The sequence below is a fragment of the Myotis brandtii genome, unplaced genomic scaffold, assembly GCF_000412655.1.
Source record: "Myotis brandtii unplaced genomic scaffold, ASM41265v1 scaffold92, whole genome shotgun sequence".
NCBI lineage: Eukaryota > Metazoa > Chordata > Mammalia > Chiroptera > Vespertilionidae > Myotis > Myotis brandtii.
Genome location: NW_005371791.1, coordinates 1,889,175 through 1,903,680, shown reverse-complemented (window position 1 = coordinate 1,903,680; position 14,506 = coordinate 1,889,175). Strand labels below are relative to the sequence as shown.

Genomic DNA, 14,506 nt, shown 5'->3' with positions numbered 1-14,506 from the left:
GCCTCATGGCCCACAGTTCCTTTCAAGGTGCATGAATTCGTGCACTGGGCCCCTAGTGACTTAAATACAGTGAAATGTCAAAAAAATTTATTACTTCCTTTTCATCATCATGTACAGAGGTGTTTTATTTTTTAAGCTTCTCATGCATATGAATAGTTTAAGCACAAATGGTCTACTAAGTGTGTGATTTAAAAAACAAACAATAATATTCATTAATTCTGACACGCTTTTATACTCATTTTGAAAAAGCTAATAGTATATGTGTTATAATTCTAGCATATCAAATACATAGGAAAATTACAGTAACTTCAATAATTAATGAACCACTCATTAAAATTAATAATTGTAGACTTACTTTTAATCATATAATTGAAACTTAGGCTAAAACTAAAACAAAACAAAACAAGAAACACACTGTAGTAAAATAATTACTCTTCAAAATTGAAGAAGTTGAGGGCAAGAACTTTCTTATGAAACTTTCAGATGATGATAATGATGATGATGATTTTTGTACAAATAATCTCCATGAAAGAGATATATTGCTGTCTTGAATCCAAAAGCACATAGCTTGGCCATTTATATAAACTATTTGCATAGAGTGGTGCTTATTAAAACAGCTCAACTGCAGAGCAGCTGCTTAACAGTATTGCATAGTTCATGCCAATAAATTGCTGAAAGTTGTAAACTCTGCAAAGATGTTGGCAAGGGGACACATAGATGGCATTTCTTGATGAAAATAGCTCTGACAAGTATAATGCAAACTATGTGCTCCACTGCAGGTTAAATGTAAGTGCTTTTATATAGCAATACCAAAGTTTCATGACTAACAAGTCAGGTAATTCTATGTAGTACTTCTACTTGAGGCAGCACAAGGTGAAAACTTACCATATTTAATTATTTTTATTTTTTTTAAAATATATTTTTATTGATTTCAGAGAGGAAGGGAGAGGGAGAGAGAGAGAGAGAAACATCAATGATGAGAGTGAATCATTGATCAGCTGCCTCCTGCATGCCCCACACTGGGGATCAAGCCCACAACCTGGGCATGTGCCCTTACCGGGAATCGAATGTGACCTTCTGGTTCATAGGTCGAGGAATGCTCAACCATTGAGCCATGACGGAAGGGCAAAACTTACCATATTTATAACAATACATATAACACTTAAACTTCACCTAAAAGGGTATTTGATAAACATTTTATTATGAACATTTTTAAAGAATCAAAAAGAAGAGAGCCTAGCATGTTGAACCTTTAGTTCTATTGTTCAACTTTGACAATTATCAACATTTTTCTAATTTTTAAACAGCTTTATTGAGATATAGTTAACATACCATATAGCCATCCATTAAAAGTATATCAATGCATGGTTTTTAGTATGTTCACAGGCATGTGCAACCATTACTGTAGTCAATTTTTAAATATTTTATCTCCTCAAAAAGAAATCCCGATTCCTTTAGCTATCACTCCTCTATTCCACCTTGCCCCCAACTTCCATCCCCTAAGTAACCACTAATCTACTTTCTGTCTCTGTAGACTTCCCTGTTGTAGACACCTCATATGAATGGAATCATATAATATGTGGTCTTTTGTGACTATCTTTGTTCACTTTGCATAATATTTTCCCAAAGTTCATCTATGTTGTAACATATATCAGCATTTCATTCCATCTTTATGGTCGAGTAACATTCTACTGTATGGCTATCACACATTTTGTTTTCCATTCATCAACTGATGGATATTTGGGTTGTATCTACCTTTTGGCTATTGTGAATAATGCTGCTTTAAACATTCATGCACAACTATTTGTGTGGATGTTGTCATTTCTCTTGGGTGTACACTTCAGAGTGGAATTGCTGGGTCACATGGCATCTCCATATTTTACTGTTTGAGGAATTGCCAGATTGTTTTGTCAACATTGTTAAATCTGTTTCCTTACCAGTATTTTGGAAAATATTTTAAAGCAGATTTCAGACCTCAGATCACTTCACTTATAAACACTTTAGTAGAGATTTTTGAGAGATAAAGATTTAAAATAATACCAAGATACCATTATCATATCTAACACAATGCACAGTTTAAAAGAAAATGTAAATTTAATTCAATCATCTTATCCTATAGAGTGCTCAATAAGAATTTTACATTGTCAAAGCAAATTTCAGCACAGTGTTTAATGTATGACTTTTGATGAAATAAAATTATACCTTGAGTGCCAATGCACTATTGTCTAAATACTAGACAAAATAGATTTTACATGGCAAAACTGTTAGAGAACAGCCTGAGTACCCACAGCTGCACACTGCTTTCCACAGTCCCTGTCTTTCCATCTAAATACCTCTCCGAGCATGTAGGCTAACCTCATGCTAGGATGTCTCTTTACCTCAAGGGGAGGATATAAAGTTTTTAGGTGTGGAGAGAGGAAGAGAAAGGACAAGAATCAACATTCACTGAGTATCTACTATGCTATGTTCCAGGCTTTATTTTACATAATAATTTAAAACTCTCCTAAATACCCAGCAGGTAGATATTAACTGAAGTTTGAAGATGAGGAAACTAAGGTTTAGAAGATTTTTAGAAATTTAGCCAAGTTCATTAGCGACTAAGAAGTGAAACTAGGATTCAAATGCAGGTCTCTTTGGGTTCAGATCTGTTATTTACACAATGCAGATACCTTCTATCAAGGCTTTTGATGTACACAATTTTAGGTTTAGAAGGGATCTTCAAGTTATTTAACCTAGCATCTATAAAAAACAAGGCAATATAACAACAGTGACAATAATAACAAAACGAAGCAAAATAAAATAAAACAGGTCTCCTTATAATGTTTACCATTAGTTGGCTTTTTTTTGGGGGGGGGGGCCTAAAGAATTATAAATTTATTAGGTCATCTGGAAAACCTGATGGCTGAGCCCCAAAATGGTGCCAGCCTACCATTAAGTTTTAATCCCAACCTTTGGAGACATGGATAACAAGTCTATTATTGCCTCGTTATATGCTTATTTTGAATTTCTTATATCGAAGTCTTCTCTCAACACCCCCAGTTCATTCATCTCTCTTGTGACTGAAAAGAATTCTTTCATCATCTTAATTGTTTTCCTCAGATTACCTGCTAGTGATAAAAACTTTGGGCCTAGAACAGAATAAAGAAAGAAGTCCTGGGTAGAGCAAAGTGGAATAAGGCCAATCTACTCCTTAGTCTGAAACATTTCCGATGACATCAACATTTTTGGAGACATACCCTATGACTGAAAGCTTAGCGAGAGCTCAAGTGTTTAAACAAATGAGAAATGATTGTGCTGTCATAGCTTAGGAGACTTAATTAATCACCTGAGACATTCTTCCCTGAACTTGGATATTATCTTAAGGTCATTCTCAACAGTGACCCAGGTAGAGGAAGCTGTATTAACATGCTGAAGTAGGCCCCTGAGTTGAAACTTACTGCCATTGCGGATTAAAACAGAAGTGTGGGCACCTTGATTCTGTTCTGATTGGTTTGTGTGGACCCTTTAGATCACCTGCTTACTGAACAGTGCCTTAGACTTCTGACTGCTTTGTCTGCTGGTATTCATGTCCTTTTAGTGCCTGGCTTTCCCTTCTGTAACAGTATTCATCTAATTGCTCGCTATTTTCTGGCCTTCACTATTTCAGTATAATCTGGTAGGTTTTGAACTCTATGCTCTGTTTTGAGCACCGGTTTCCAGAGTGTGACTCACTCCAGGGCCTATACTTTCTCCACGTTATTCCCCAGTCTTCTCTCAGTGACAGCTCCTTGATATGTGATCAGTGACTTGTTAAGTTTATATCAAAACATGCCAATATGGTACCTAACAGAATTATGACCATAATTATCTCATATCATTGTCAATATTCTCTCCTGGCCACCACAAGTTCCAGAGACTCATTTTATAGCTCTGCAGTTTGTTTTGTGTCTCCTTATGTCCTAGAATTGTTTGGTTTGTTGTAACTGCTACTATACTAAGAGTCATAAAAACACAGGGTTAGAAATGATAGCAAGAGGTCATTTACTTGTTCTTTACTGATAAAAAAAAAGAAGTGTATTTAACTTTGTAAAAGAAAACATACTAAACTAAAATGTAGTGGGAAAAATACACATTTCATTCTTTTAAAAAAAGAAAAGGACAGGTCTGTACAATACATAATAGATGTGAAAGAAGTTAAAAGGGCATATATACACAGATAAAATATTTTTATGATGAGATATTATATTGCTTCACACAACACAGAGTGTTACTTACAGGATACATACAACAAAGATATTTGTAAAGAAGATGATGAAAAGATTAAAGAGCCAAGACACTTATGAAACTCAAAATAATAAGACCTAGTTCTACTAAGTTCTCTGTACAAGTCTACACAAACATAGAGGTCCACAGAGTACAATCTAAAAGAAATTCAAGAGTTTTTTTATGCCACTCAAAATTGAGGAGTTATGCCCGACTGGCATGGCTCAGTGGTTGAGCGCTGATCTATGAACAGGAGGTCACAGTTTGATTCCCCAGTCAGGGCACATGCCCAGGTTGCAGGCTTGATCCCCAGTGTGGGGCATGCAGGAGGCAGCTGATCAATAATTCTCTCTCATCATTGATGTTTCTATCTCTCTCTCCCCCTCTCCCTTCCTCTCTGAAATCAATAAAAATATATTTTAAAAAAATTGAGGAATTAACATTCCACAGAATGGTCAACTGAGATTCCGTTGCTGCTTCTGTGAAATGAGTATAAGACCATCACAAGGCTCTTGTGAGGTTTGGAATAAATGAATATACAAAGAACTATAAAGAAATATACAAATATTCTTATTATGAACTGAAAAATACCTATGTTGGGGAAAAGCTTAATGCCCTTTTGACTTCTAGAAAGCATAAGCCAAGGGCCACCTCTCTCATTACGAAGGATAACGTAAAACTTTTCCTTTCTCTGTCTGATTACTCATTCCCAGACATATTTGATTGAAAGCAATCTATAACTGATCCTTAAGTATGTATGGTAGCATAACACACTGATCTAAAAGTGTTTTCAACATTTTGGTAGAAAGAAGTTATACAATAGGTTTGGTTCTGTCTTATTTAAAATATATATAAAGTCAACATTTGCAAAGAGTATTTTCTGCAATAGTTTTCTCCCTTACTTTCCTTAGACCTGAATACATATACCCTTGGATGAAAAAAATAAAGCATTCTAAAACTCTATAGGGCAAATATGACTTACACTGTATGTGTGCTTTGGGTTTCACTATAATAACCGTCTTTCTTTAAAATACTCATTTATTTTCAATTAGAAATAAATTTTAATTTAAAGAGCACCATTATGATGAGAAATGTATGAATCTGAAAAATAATTATATCCTCATTAAAACAAAATTAACTTACCCACTTAGTGGAGTTGTTTTTTTTCCTAGTCATGCTGACTATAAAATTTAACTACATAGGTGTATGAGAAAAACATGCTAAAAGGTATTCTTAAGAAAATCTCAGATCTGTTAAGTATGAACCAAAAAGAATGACACGCATATGGAAAAATGTAATTTGTTTGAACCATTTATGAAGTACATTGCCTAAGGACACTTGTGATGCTGAAATGTTCTTGAAACTTTCCGAGAAATCACAAAGAACATGTCAGTTAGAATCCTGGAACATAAACATACCATAAAAGAATGATAATTATACTGTGACTTCACTTTTAAGAAACCTGGCTAACTGCAGGGTTTATTTTCTTTTTGTTAAGGGACACACACTGCAGTAAGAGGCAAGTCATCTGGGAAAACGGAAGTTAGTCCAACATTCAGGCAAGTGTGGGGTCTTGCCCATTCTAGGCACTTAGCAAGCAGTGGTTGGTTGTTATGCCTGTGTGGACCCTGAGAGATGTTATTGGCGGGAGTACTGAATGAAAGGGTAAAAGAGTCCCAGGACTTAGAAACATCTTTATTTATTTTTTAAAATATATTTTAATTGATTTCAGAGAGAAAGAGAGAGGGAGAGAGAGAAATATCACTGATGAAAATCATTGATCAGCTGCCTCTTGCACACCCCTTACTGGGGATCAAGCCCACAACCTGGGAATGTGCCCTGACCGGGAATCAAACCGTGACTTCCTGGTTCATAGGTCGACGTTCAACCACTGGGCCACACCAGCTGGGCTAGAAACATCTTATATTTCACAAATATATATTATTCCTTAGAGGCCTGATACACATAGAGGTTGCTATGGCTACAACTACCATGTCCAAGGTTTTAGGAACAGCTGTATTCTAGGTAAACCTTTCTGATAAGACTTCCTATTACTGCTTTCAGATAGTTCTCTAAAATTGTTCTTTGGTGTAGAAGAGCTTCTGTACTTTGTCAGTTAAAGTATCAGTTATCAGAGTGAATTTTAATTTTTGAGGGGAAGTGATAAGGATATATTAAAGGCTAGTTTCTAAAGCTTTGTTTGACTATTCTACTTGACAGTTTCTAGTGCACTTACTATTGAAGACTGGAAAGGACCATAATTAGTTTAACAAGCATTCTTGGACAATTTTCCTCAAAACTTTGATCTTATAATCTCTTGCCATTAGAAACACAGCCATTGGATGGGACTCCCTAAATTCTCACCATCAAATCACAAACTTACTTGTATCTTAACTTAATCTTTATTTCTCCCTTTCAAAATGGAAAAGGTGTCCCTTGTATCTAAAGTTAAATCTCATTGTTTTGCCCTAGATTTCTTCCTTTCCCCACACTTTTGCTCAACTGATTATTCTCTCTCTTTTGTACTTTCAATGTCTCTCTCTGTTTGGCTTCTTCCTATCACCATTTCAACTGGATACTCTCCAACTTTGAAAGAAAAAAAGCTTTGGTCTAATGCATCCTCCCTGATCATCCTATATTCTCTTATTCAAATACCTTACAGACTATCTATTTTTCCTATGACTTCTTTTCAATTTCTATTCATTCATCAATTCATTGCAATCTGTCTTTTAGCTCCACTGAAACTGCTTCAGCATCTTGTTAAGTCCAAATAGCACTTTCTTTTTCATCTTTGACCTTCTGTCCCTTCTGAATGGGTCTTCCTGGGTTTCCCTGACTCTACTCTCTTCCTGACATGCCTGCCATCAATCTGGTCCCTCTTCAATCCTTTTAACCCAATTATTTAAGTTTTATATTTTTAATATTTTATATTTTTACTCCTAAGAGATCTTAGTATAAGTGAAGACATTTAAGGATAAAGAAAACTATGACCCACTTGAATAGCACAAAAGAAGTTATTCTGAGGTATCAAAAGTAAAAGAGAAAAAAAAAAGAGATTATAACACCTGGATAAGATATTCAGCTCTGAGTTTTCTGGCAGCTAAGTAAAAAGGAAATACATTAAATTACATGGTTTTCATTTTCTGACCAAAAGGAAAAAGAAAAAGGATATAACTTCATCTACACAGGCAAAAATTTTCCTGGAACTAGAGCAAGCAGTTTATCATGAGATTTTTGTCTAAATGGGACTAAGAAGAAAGATCACAAGCTTTTGTTTCAGGTTAAAAAAAAAAAAGTGTTTCTCCTGGTTTTGACTGTAAGTATGGTGGTTGAGCCACTTAACTCTTCCCAGCTTCAGTTTCATCAGTAAAAGTGGAGATGATATCTATCTCAGTGGTCTGTGGTAAAGACTAAATTATGTAACATAAATGGAAGTGCTTAGTAGACTGACTTAGTTTCACAAAACAAAGAGATGACACCAGATCTTGTTTTGAACTTTTAAAGGCAGAGGGCATGACATAAACTTGCACCTTAATGGGAGGAATGGTGTCAGGAGAGATATTTTGCCTTCTTCCCCTCACTCTGCTTTATGAAGGTTTCACTGAATTCAGGGACAGAACTTAGAACATTTAAAATGGAGAGATGTAAACAGGTAGGAGATCTCAAATCAATTCATGATCACATCTTTTAGTTAGTATTTGCTGTGCAGATCCTTTAAACTAATATATTTACCTATCCCGGTTGAGCTTTGTCATCTGAAAAGACAACCTAAAAAACGCTATTTTTCTCCATTCTCTTCCCATTTTATTTTAATTTTATTATTATTTTTTAATCCTCACCCGAGGATATTTTTCCATTGCTTTTTAGAGAGAGTGGAAGAGAGGGGGAAAGATAAAGAGAAATATCGATGTGAGAAAAACACATTGATTGGTTGCGTTCTATACGAGCCCCCACTGGGGCCTAGGCTGGGGAGGAGCCTGCAACTGAGGTATGTGCTCTTGACTGGAATCAAACCCAGAACCCTTCAGTCTGCAGGCTGATGGTCTATCCACTGAGCAAAACTGGCTGGGACCATTCTCTTCCCATTTTAATATATTTTATTATTAACTAGAGGCCCGGTGCACGGATTTGTGCACCAGTGAGGTCCCTTGGCCTGGCCTGCGCCCTCTTGCAATCTGGGACCCCTCAGGGGATGTTGGACTGCTGGTTTCGACCGGATCCCCACAGGCCAGGCCGAGAGACCCCACCAGTGCACGAATCTGTGCACCTGGCCTCTAGTATGCATATAAGATCTTTGGTTAATCTCTTCCCACCCTTCCTCCTCCCTCTTCCCTCTGAGATTCATCAGTCTGCACCATGTTTCCATGCCTGTGTGTTGAGCATCTGCCCCCTGGTGGCCAGTGCACATCATAGCTACTGTTCGAATGGTTGCTTAGGCTTTTATATATATAGATACATTTTCTCTAAGGAAAAGTTGACAGCAAAAATCACCTAATACGCTACTCATAATTCCAAACGCCCACAACCATTTTTTGAATGAATAAATGCTAAATAATTTGTAGAATAGGAGGCTGATACTTTTATCATTTTTAGAAATCTTTAGATCACAAGTGAACCTAACATGAGAGGAGTTACTTTGAAACTAATAATTTTGAGCTACTACTAATAAAGAAAATAAAAACCCTCTGTGGTCATGTCCCAAATGTCCTAATATTGTGAATCTAGAATTATCCCACCAGTTTTCTTTTTTAATACATACTTAATAGCTATGTAAATGAGCTGGTGATCATATTACATGACCACATATAGTCTTATATGATCTAAATGATACAGGTTAAAAAATTAGAGCTGTCCAGTGCAAAAGAGGACAATAATTTTAAAATGTTCATTTGGTCTCTTTATGAATCATTAATTTAAACAGAGAAAATTTAGCTGATTAAAACAATGACTCAGATAATTTTTCCAGGATCTTGACTAGGGCAAGCATGTCAAACTCAAAGGCTAACACAGGACAAATAAACACGGTTTAAGTGTATGTGGGCCGCAAAAAAACAAAAGCTTCACATTTCATAGAAATGTAGGTTTATTTCGATAGAGACATGCAGAATACAAATGGCTGAAATAAATAAATGTTAACATAAAATAATAGAACATTTTAATAAAAATTGATATTTTTCCTCGAACATTAATTTACCAGACACTGAATAACTGCACAAATTAATAAGCGTAATGCAAATAAACCTATTTTTCTTGGTTTTCAAAAGCAAAGTATTTCCTGTTGGGCACACCAAACAAGTCAATCCAAGACTAATGACGTGGCCATCGGCTGCTAAAATATTTGCTGCTAGTATTAGTGGAGAGAAATGGTGCGCTTGAGTAAGGCACGTAAGGGAAATGAATGCAACACGATTACAGTAATCAGTCATTGGTGAACATTGTAGTTCGTTATTAATAATTATGTATAACAGGATATTGTAAAAATTAAGTTAGACATTTTTATTAAAACATTTCTTACATACTGTTATATTGGCTGGCCCCAAAAATATCCGTTGTGGGCCGCATGCAGCCTGCGGGCCGTGAGTTTGACATGCTTGGAGTAAGGGAAGGCAAGCTGTCAGGTGCCAACTCTACATTGTGCACACCTCTGAGACTGGACATCTCCTCTCTCTGGGGCCCTATTTGCCCTGCTTGCCTCACTTTAGTCTCAGCCCCGCTTTTCACTTTCAAACATTATATTTATCGGAGTTCTTCTTTATTTTTAAATTGTATTTATTTTTTATTTTAAATTTCTCCATTTTAATTTCTAATATGGTTAATATCAATAGGAATAACATAAACAAAACCTCTTTGGGGTACTTTACACATCAAGTAGATTACTTTAGTTTTTTATTTCACAGCAAAAATACTCCAATTCCCACTTTTCTTGGAAATTTTGATGTTCGTCAGCAATTTTTCATTTATTTTTACTACCACTTGATTTTGATAGACATGCTGAATATAAAGGACTGAAATAAATGAATAATCGTTAACATAAAATAGAACATTTTAATAAAAATTAATATTTTTACTTGAACATTAATTACCAGACACTGAATAACTACACAAATTAATAAGCGTAACACAAATAAACCTATTTTTCTTGTTCTCCAAAAGCAAAATATTTCCTGTTGTGCACACCAAACAAGTCAGTACAAGACTAATGATGTAGCAATCGGCTGCTAAAATATTTGCTGCTAGTGTTAGTGGAGAGAAATGGTGCGCCTGCACCTAAGGGAAATGATGCAACATGATTACAGTAATCAGTCGTTAGTGAATGTTGTAGTTTGTTATTAATAATTGTATAAAATAATTGTAAAAATTAAGTTACAAAATTTTTATTAAAACATTTCTTACATACCGTTATATTAGCTGGGCCACAAAAATATTCATTGTTGGCCACATGCAGCCTGCGGGCCGTGAGTTTGACATGCTTGGAGTAAGGGAAGGCAAGCTGTCAGGTGCCAACTCTACATTGTGCACACCTCTGAGACTGGACATCTCCTCTCTCTGGGGCCCTATTTGCCCTGCTTGCCTCACTTTAGTCTCAGCCCCGCTTTTCACTTTCAAACATTATATTTATCGGAGTTCTTCTTTATTTTTAAATTGTATTTATTTTTTATTTTAAATTTCTCCATTTTAATTTCTAATATGGTTAATATCAATAGGAATAACATAAACAAAACCTCTTTGGGGTACTCAATAATTTTTAAGACTGTAACAAGGTCCAGAAACACACACTAATTTAGAAGAATACTTAATGACAAGACAAAATTTCCAGAAATACAATGTGAAGGTATCAGAGTTATTCTTATCCAACTATACCTACTGGCTATTCTGAGCACTTGGCCCTCAAGAGCTATGAGATGAATAAATCAATCCTGTAGGTTCTGTTTCAAGTAAATGGTCAAGTGAATAGTCAAGCACTTCCCTGGGTCAATGGCTGTACTGTTTCCATAAAAGCAGTTTGCACTTGCTTTCTGCATCTGCACACACTATGCACGCTGGTATTTAAACGGTTTCTCAGAAAAAAAGACTGAAAACTTGTCTCAGACTTGTTTTTTTAAACTTTTATTTGCTTTATAAAGAAAAAAGCTACTTTCCTTTAGAGGTTTGGCATTAAGAAAAGTCATAAAGTTGGATTATTAAAATATAATTGCCAAAATGAAGCTATTACTAAATGCATGAATATTAACTGACAATTATTAATTAGGTATGTATTCATGTGAATTGCACTGATTCCATGCCATAGTAGGCAGTTTATGTGAGTAGTTTCATCTTGCTATTATTTAATTTTCATGTTAAAACATTTTGTTCTATACCTACTCAATTTTCAACCCAGTGACTTGTTGGGGAGCATAGAAGACTTGGTTGGAAAGTTGTAAGGAGGACATTCTGATGAAGGGAAGTGTGTGGAAGGCCACCTGCCCTGTTTTTCGGAATTCCGACTTAGGGGAGACTTAGGGGAGTGTCAAAGGTGGTGCCCCTAATTATTCCTTGACCTTTCCAAACAAGTCTGTGCACATGCAGACCCCCAGGTGCTTACTGGAATCCTTACGCCTAATCCCTGGATGCCCTTGCCTAGAGGACAATGTAAACACATGTGTCCTCCCAAGATTACTCACCCTACTGATTGCATCTAAAGATAAAAATTCCAATAAAGGCTAACGAGGCAGGCAATCCAGGCTGCCTGGCTCCTTCGGCCAGACCGTCCCTTAGTCCTCTCCTTCACAGTGAAACCATGTTGGAGTAATCTGTTCATCCGTTGTTCAGGGGCTGCTGGCCAGCCCTGGCAGTGAGTAAAACTTTTAGCTTTTGTTTGGGCTCATGAATAATGTGATTTCAAGTGTGATGTACAAAATTTATAAATTAAAGCTGCTCATCTATTTTTCAGAGTCTAGCCTAATTCTCTAAAAATCACATGAGAATTGCCATTCTGAAAAACATACTTCCTATGCAAACTTAATGAAAAAAAAATTTGGTATGACTGAATGAAACCTGTAGTTATTATCTCTTAAATATTCAATTTAAACACATTTGTGCAAATCCACATAGTGAGTGAGTCAGGTTTCCACAATGAAGAAACAATTATTTGAAGGCAGAATTCTAGGACATACCGTAAGTGACGGTAGATAAGGCCTGGTATGCTGGAGTCAGAAAAACGTATAAATATCTTCAAAGAAGCTTTTCCTAATCTGTAACCTGTATTCAGATCTACTTATCTACCTAAAAGTCGTCTCTAAAATCTAGTCCAGAGACACCTTTTTAAAAATATACACATTTTTTTATTGCTATCAGAGAGGAAGGGAGAATCACGGACCCACTGCCTCCTGCATGCCCCCTCCTGGGAATGAGCCCACAACCCAGACATGAGCCCTGATCTGGAATTGAACCGTGACCTCCTGGTTCATAGGTTGATGCTCAACCACTGAGCCATACTGGCCAGACCAGGGACACCTTCTTATCTCTTTTACCCATTATATAAAATATACCTCTAAGAGAACTCACTTCAAAGGCCATTTCTAATATAGAGACAAGCCCCCAATTCCCTGACACAATTTCTAGGATATGCACCTTTGAAGTGCTTCCAGTAATATTCCCAACTTCATTTCTCTCAATAATATCCTTCCAATAATTTTTTCTCAAATATCTGGTATGTCTTTCCCAGAATGGAAAAATGTCTTCCGGATACTCATACACCAATGATCTGTTTTGAGCATTTCTCTCTTAGGATAACAAAATGGTAAAAACATGGCTAAAAAAAAGGCAGTGATAGCTCAGTGGAAAAAATACATTGGATTAAATGTATTTAATACCAACTGCTGGGGAGAATGCTGAGAAACTGGAACTCTCATTCACTGCTGGTGGGAATGCAAAAGGTACAGTCACTTTGGAAAATAGTTTGGCATTTCCTTATAAAGGTAAACATACAGTTTCCATATGACCCCGTAATCCTGCTCCTGGGTATTTACCAAGAGAAATAAAAACTTATTTTTACACAAACATACACATAATTGTTTACAACAGCTTTATTTACAGATGCCCTCAAATGTCCATCAACTGGTGAATGATTTAAAAACTTTGGTACATCCATACATTGGAATATTACTCAGTAAGGAAAAGGAACAAATGACTAAAACAGATCAGTGGTTACTAGGATTCTATTTGGGGAAAAGGGTAACTACAAAGGAGCATAAGGGAACTTTCTGGGGTGATGGAATTATTTTACATACCAATTGTGATAATGGCTACACAACAACTGTGAGAGCTAGTAAAAAATTATAGAAATGTATGCTTAAAAGAGTAAATTTTATTGTGTGTATATTATTCTGCAATAAATCTGGCTTGAAAAACTGGGGTTTTCTCTTAGTTACTAACTGGCTTTGAGCAAACCACCTAAAACTCATTTCTCCTTTTATAAAATGGGGATTTTATTAACTCTAAAAGATTTTTGGTGAGGAACATATGAAAGAAAAAACTTTGTAAAATTTAAAATGCACACAAATATTGTGCACTAGGCTCTAGGCATACAATGATGAATAAGACAGGTACAGTAAAAAAATTTACAATTTAGTGAGATAAATAATTATTAAATAATGTGGAAATGTAATGACAGATATGAATAAGGCAATAGGGGTTAAGAAGAAGGGGCATTCCAAGAATAAGACTTAACACATAAAAAAATAAAATACAAATTAAATCATAAAGAAAGAACTATCCCAAGTTAAATATAAAGGGCCAGATCACAGTGAGATGCAAATGTGAGAATTCATTAATGAACTGGGATTCAATACTCTTAACCCAACATGAACCTTAAAAAAATCCTAAAGTGGTAAAATTATAACAAAATGGAAAACGTACCTCACGATGATTTAGAAGTTGTTCTAAATCTAATGCCATTTGATTTTTCATCTGTAGTAAAGCTGACTTTTCTTTATTTAAATTGCTGAAAAAAACACACACCAAGGTTTAAAGTCAGAGTATTGGTTTACATTTAATTAACAAATTGTAAATAACAAAATACTAAAAATAAATCTGATGTCTTGAATTAAAATAAAAAATTTTAAATTAAAAATATGTGTATTTAAAAATTATTTATTTTATCCTTTTTATTCAATTTATTGGGGTGATACTGGTTTACAAAATTATACAGATTTCAGGTGCTCAATTTCACAACACATCATCTGTACACCACCCCAAGTCAAGTCTCCTTCCAACATTTACCCCC

General features: G+C 35.5%; 1 protein-coding gene across 2 annotated transcripts in view; it reads right to left on the bottom strand.

Annotated features, from left to right (window-relative positions):
• PIBF1 (progesterone immunomodulatory binding factor 1) overlaps nt 1-14,506 on the bottom strand; it is a 227,257-nt gene that overhangs the window by 15,709 nt on the left and 197,042 nt on the right. For both annotated transcript variants that reach the window (XM_005885649.2, XM_014532881.1), the window contains exon 16: nt 14,140-14,224. In XM_005885649.2, the coding sequence (XP_005885711.1) occupies nt 14,140-14,224 (85 nt within the window). The remainder of the gene's footprint in view (nt 1-14,139; nt 14,225-14,506) is intronic.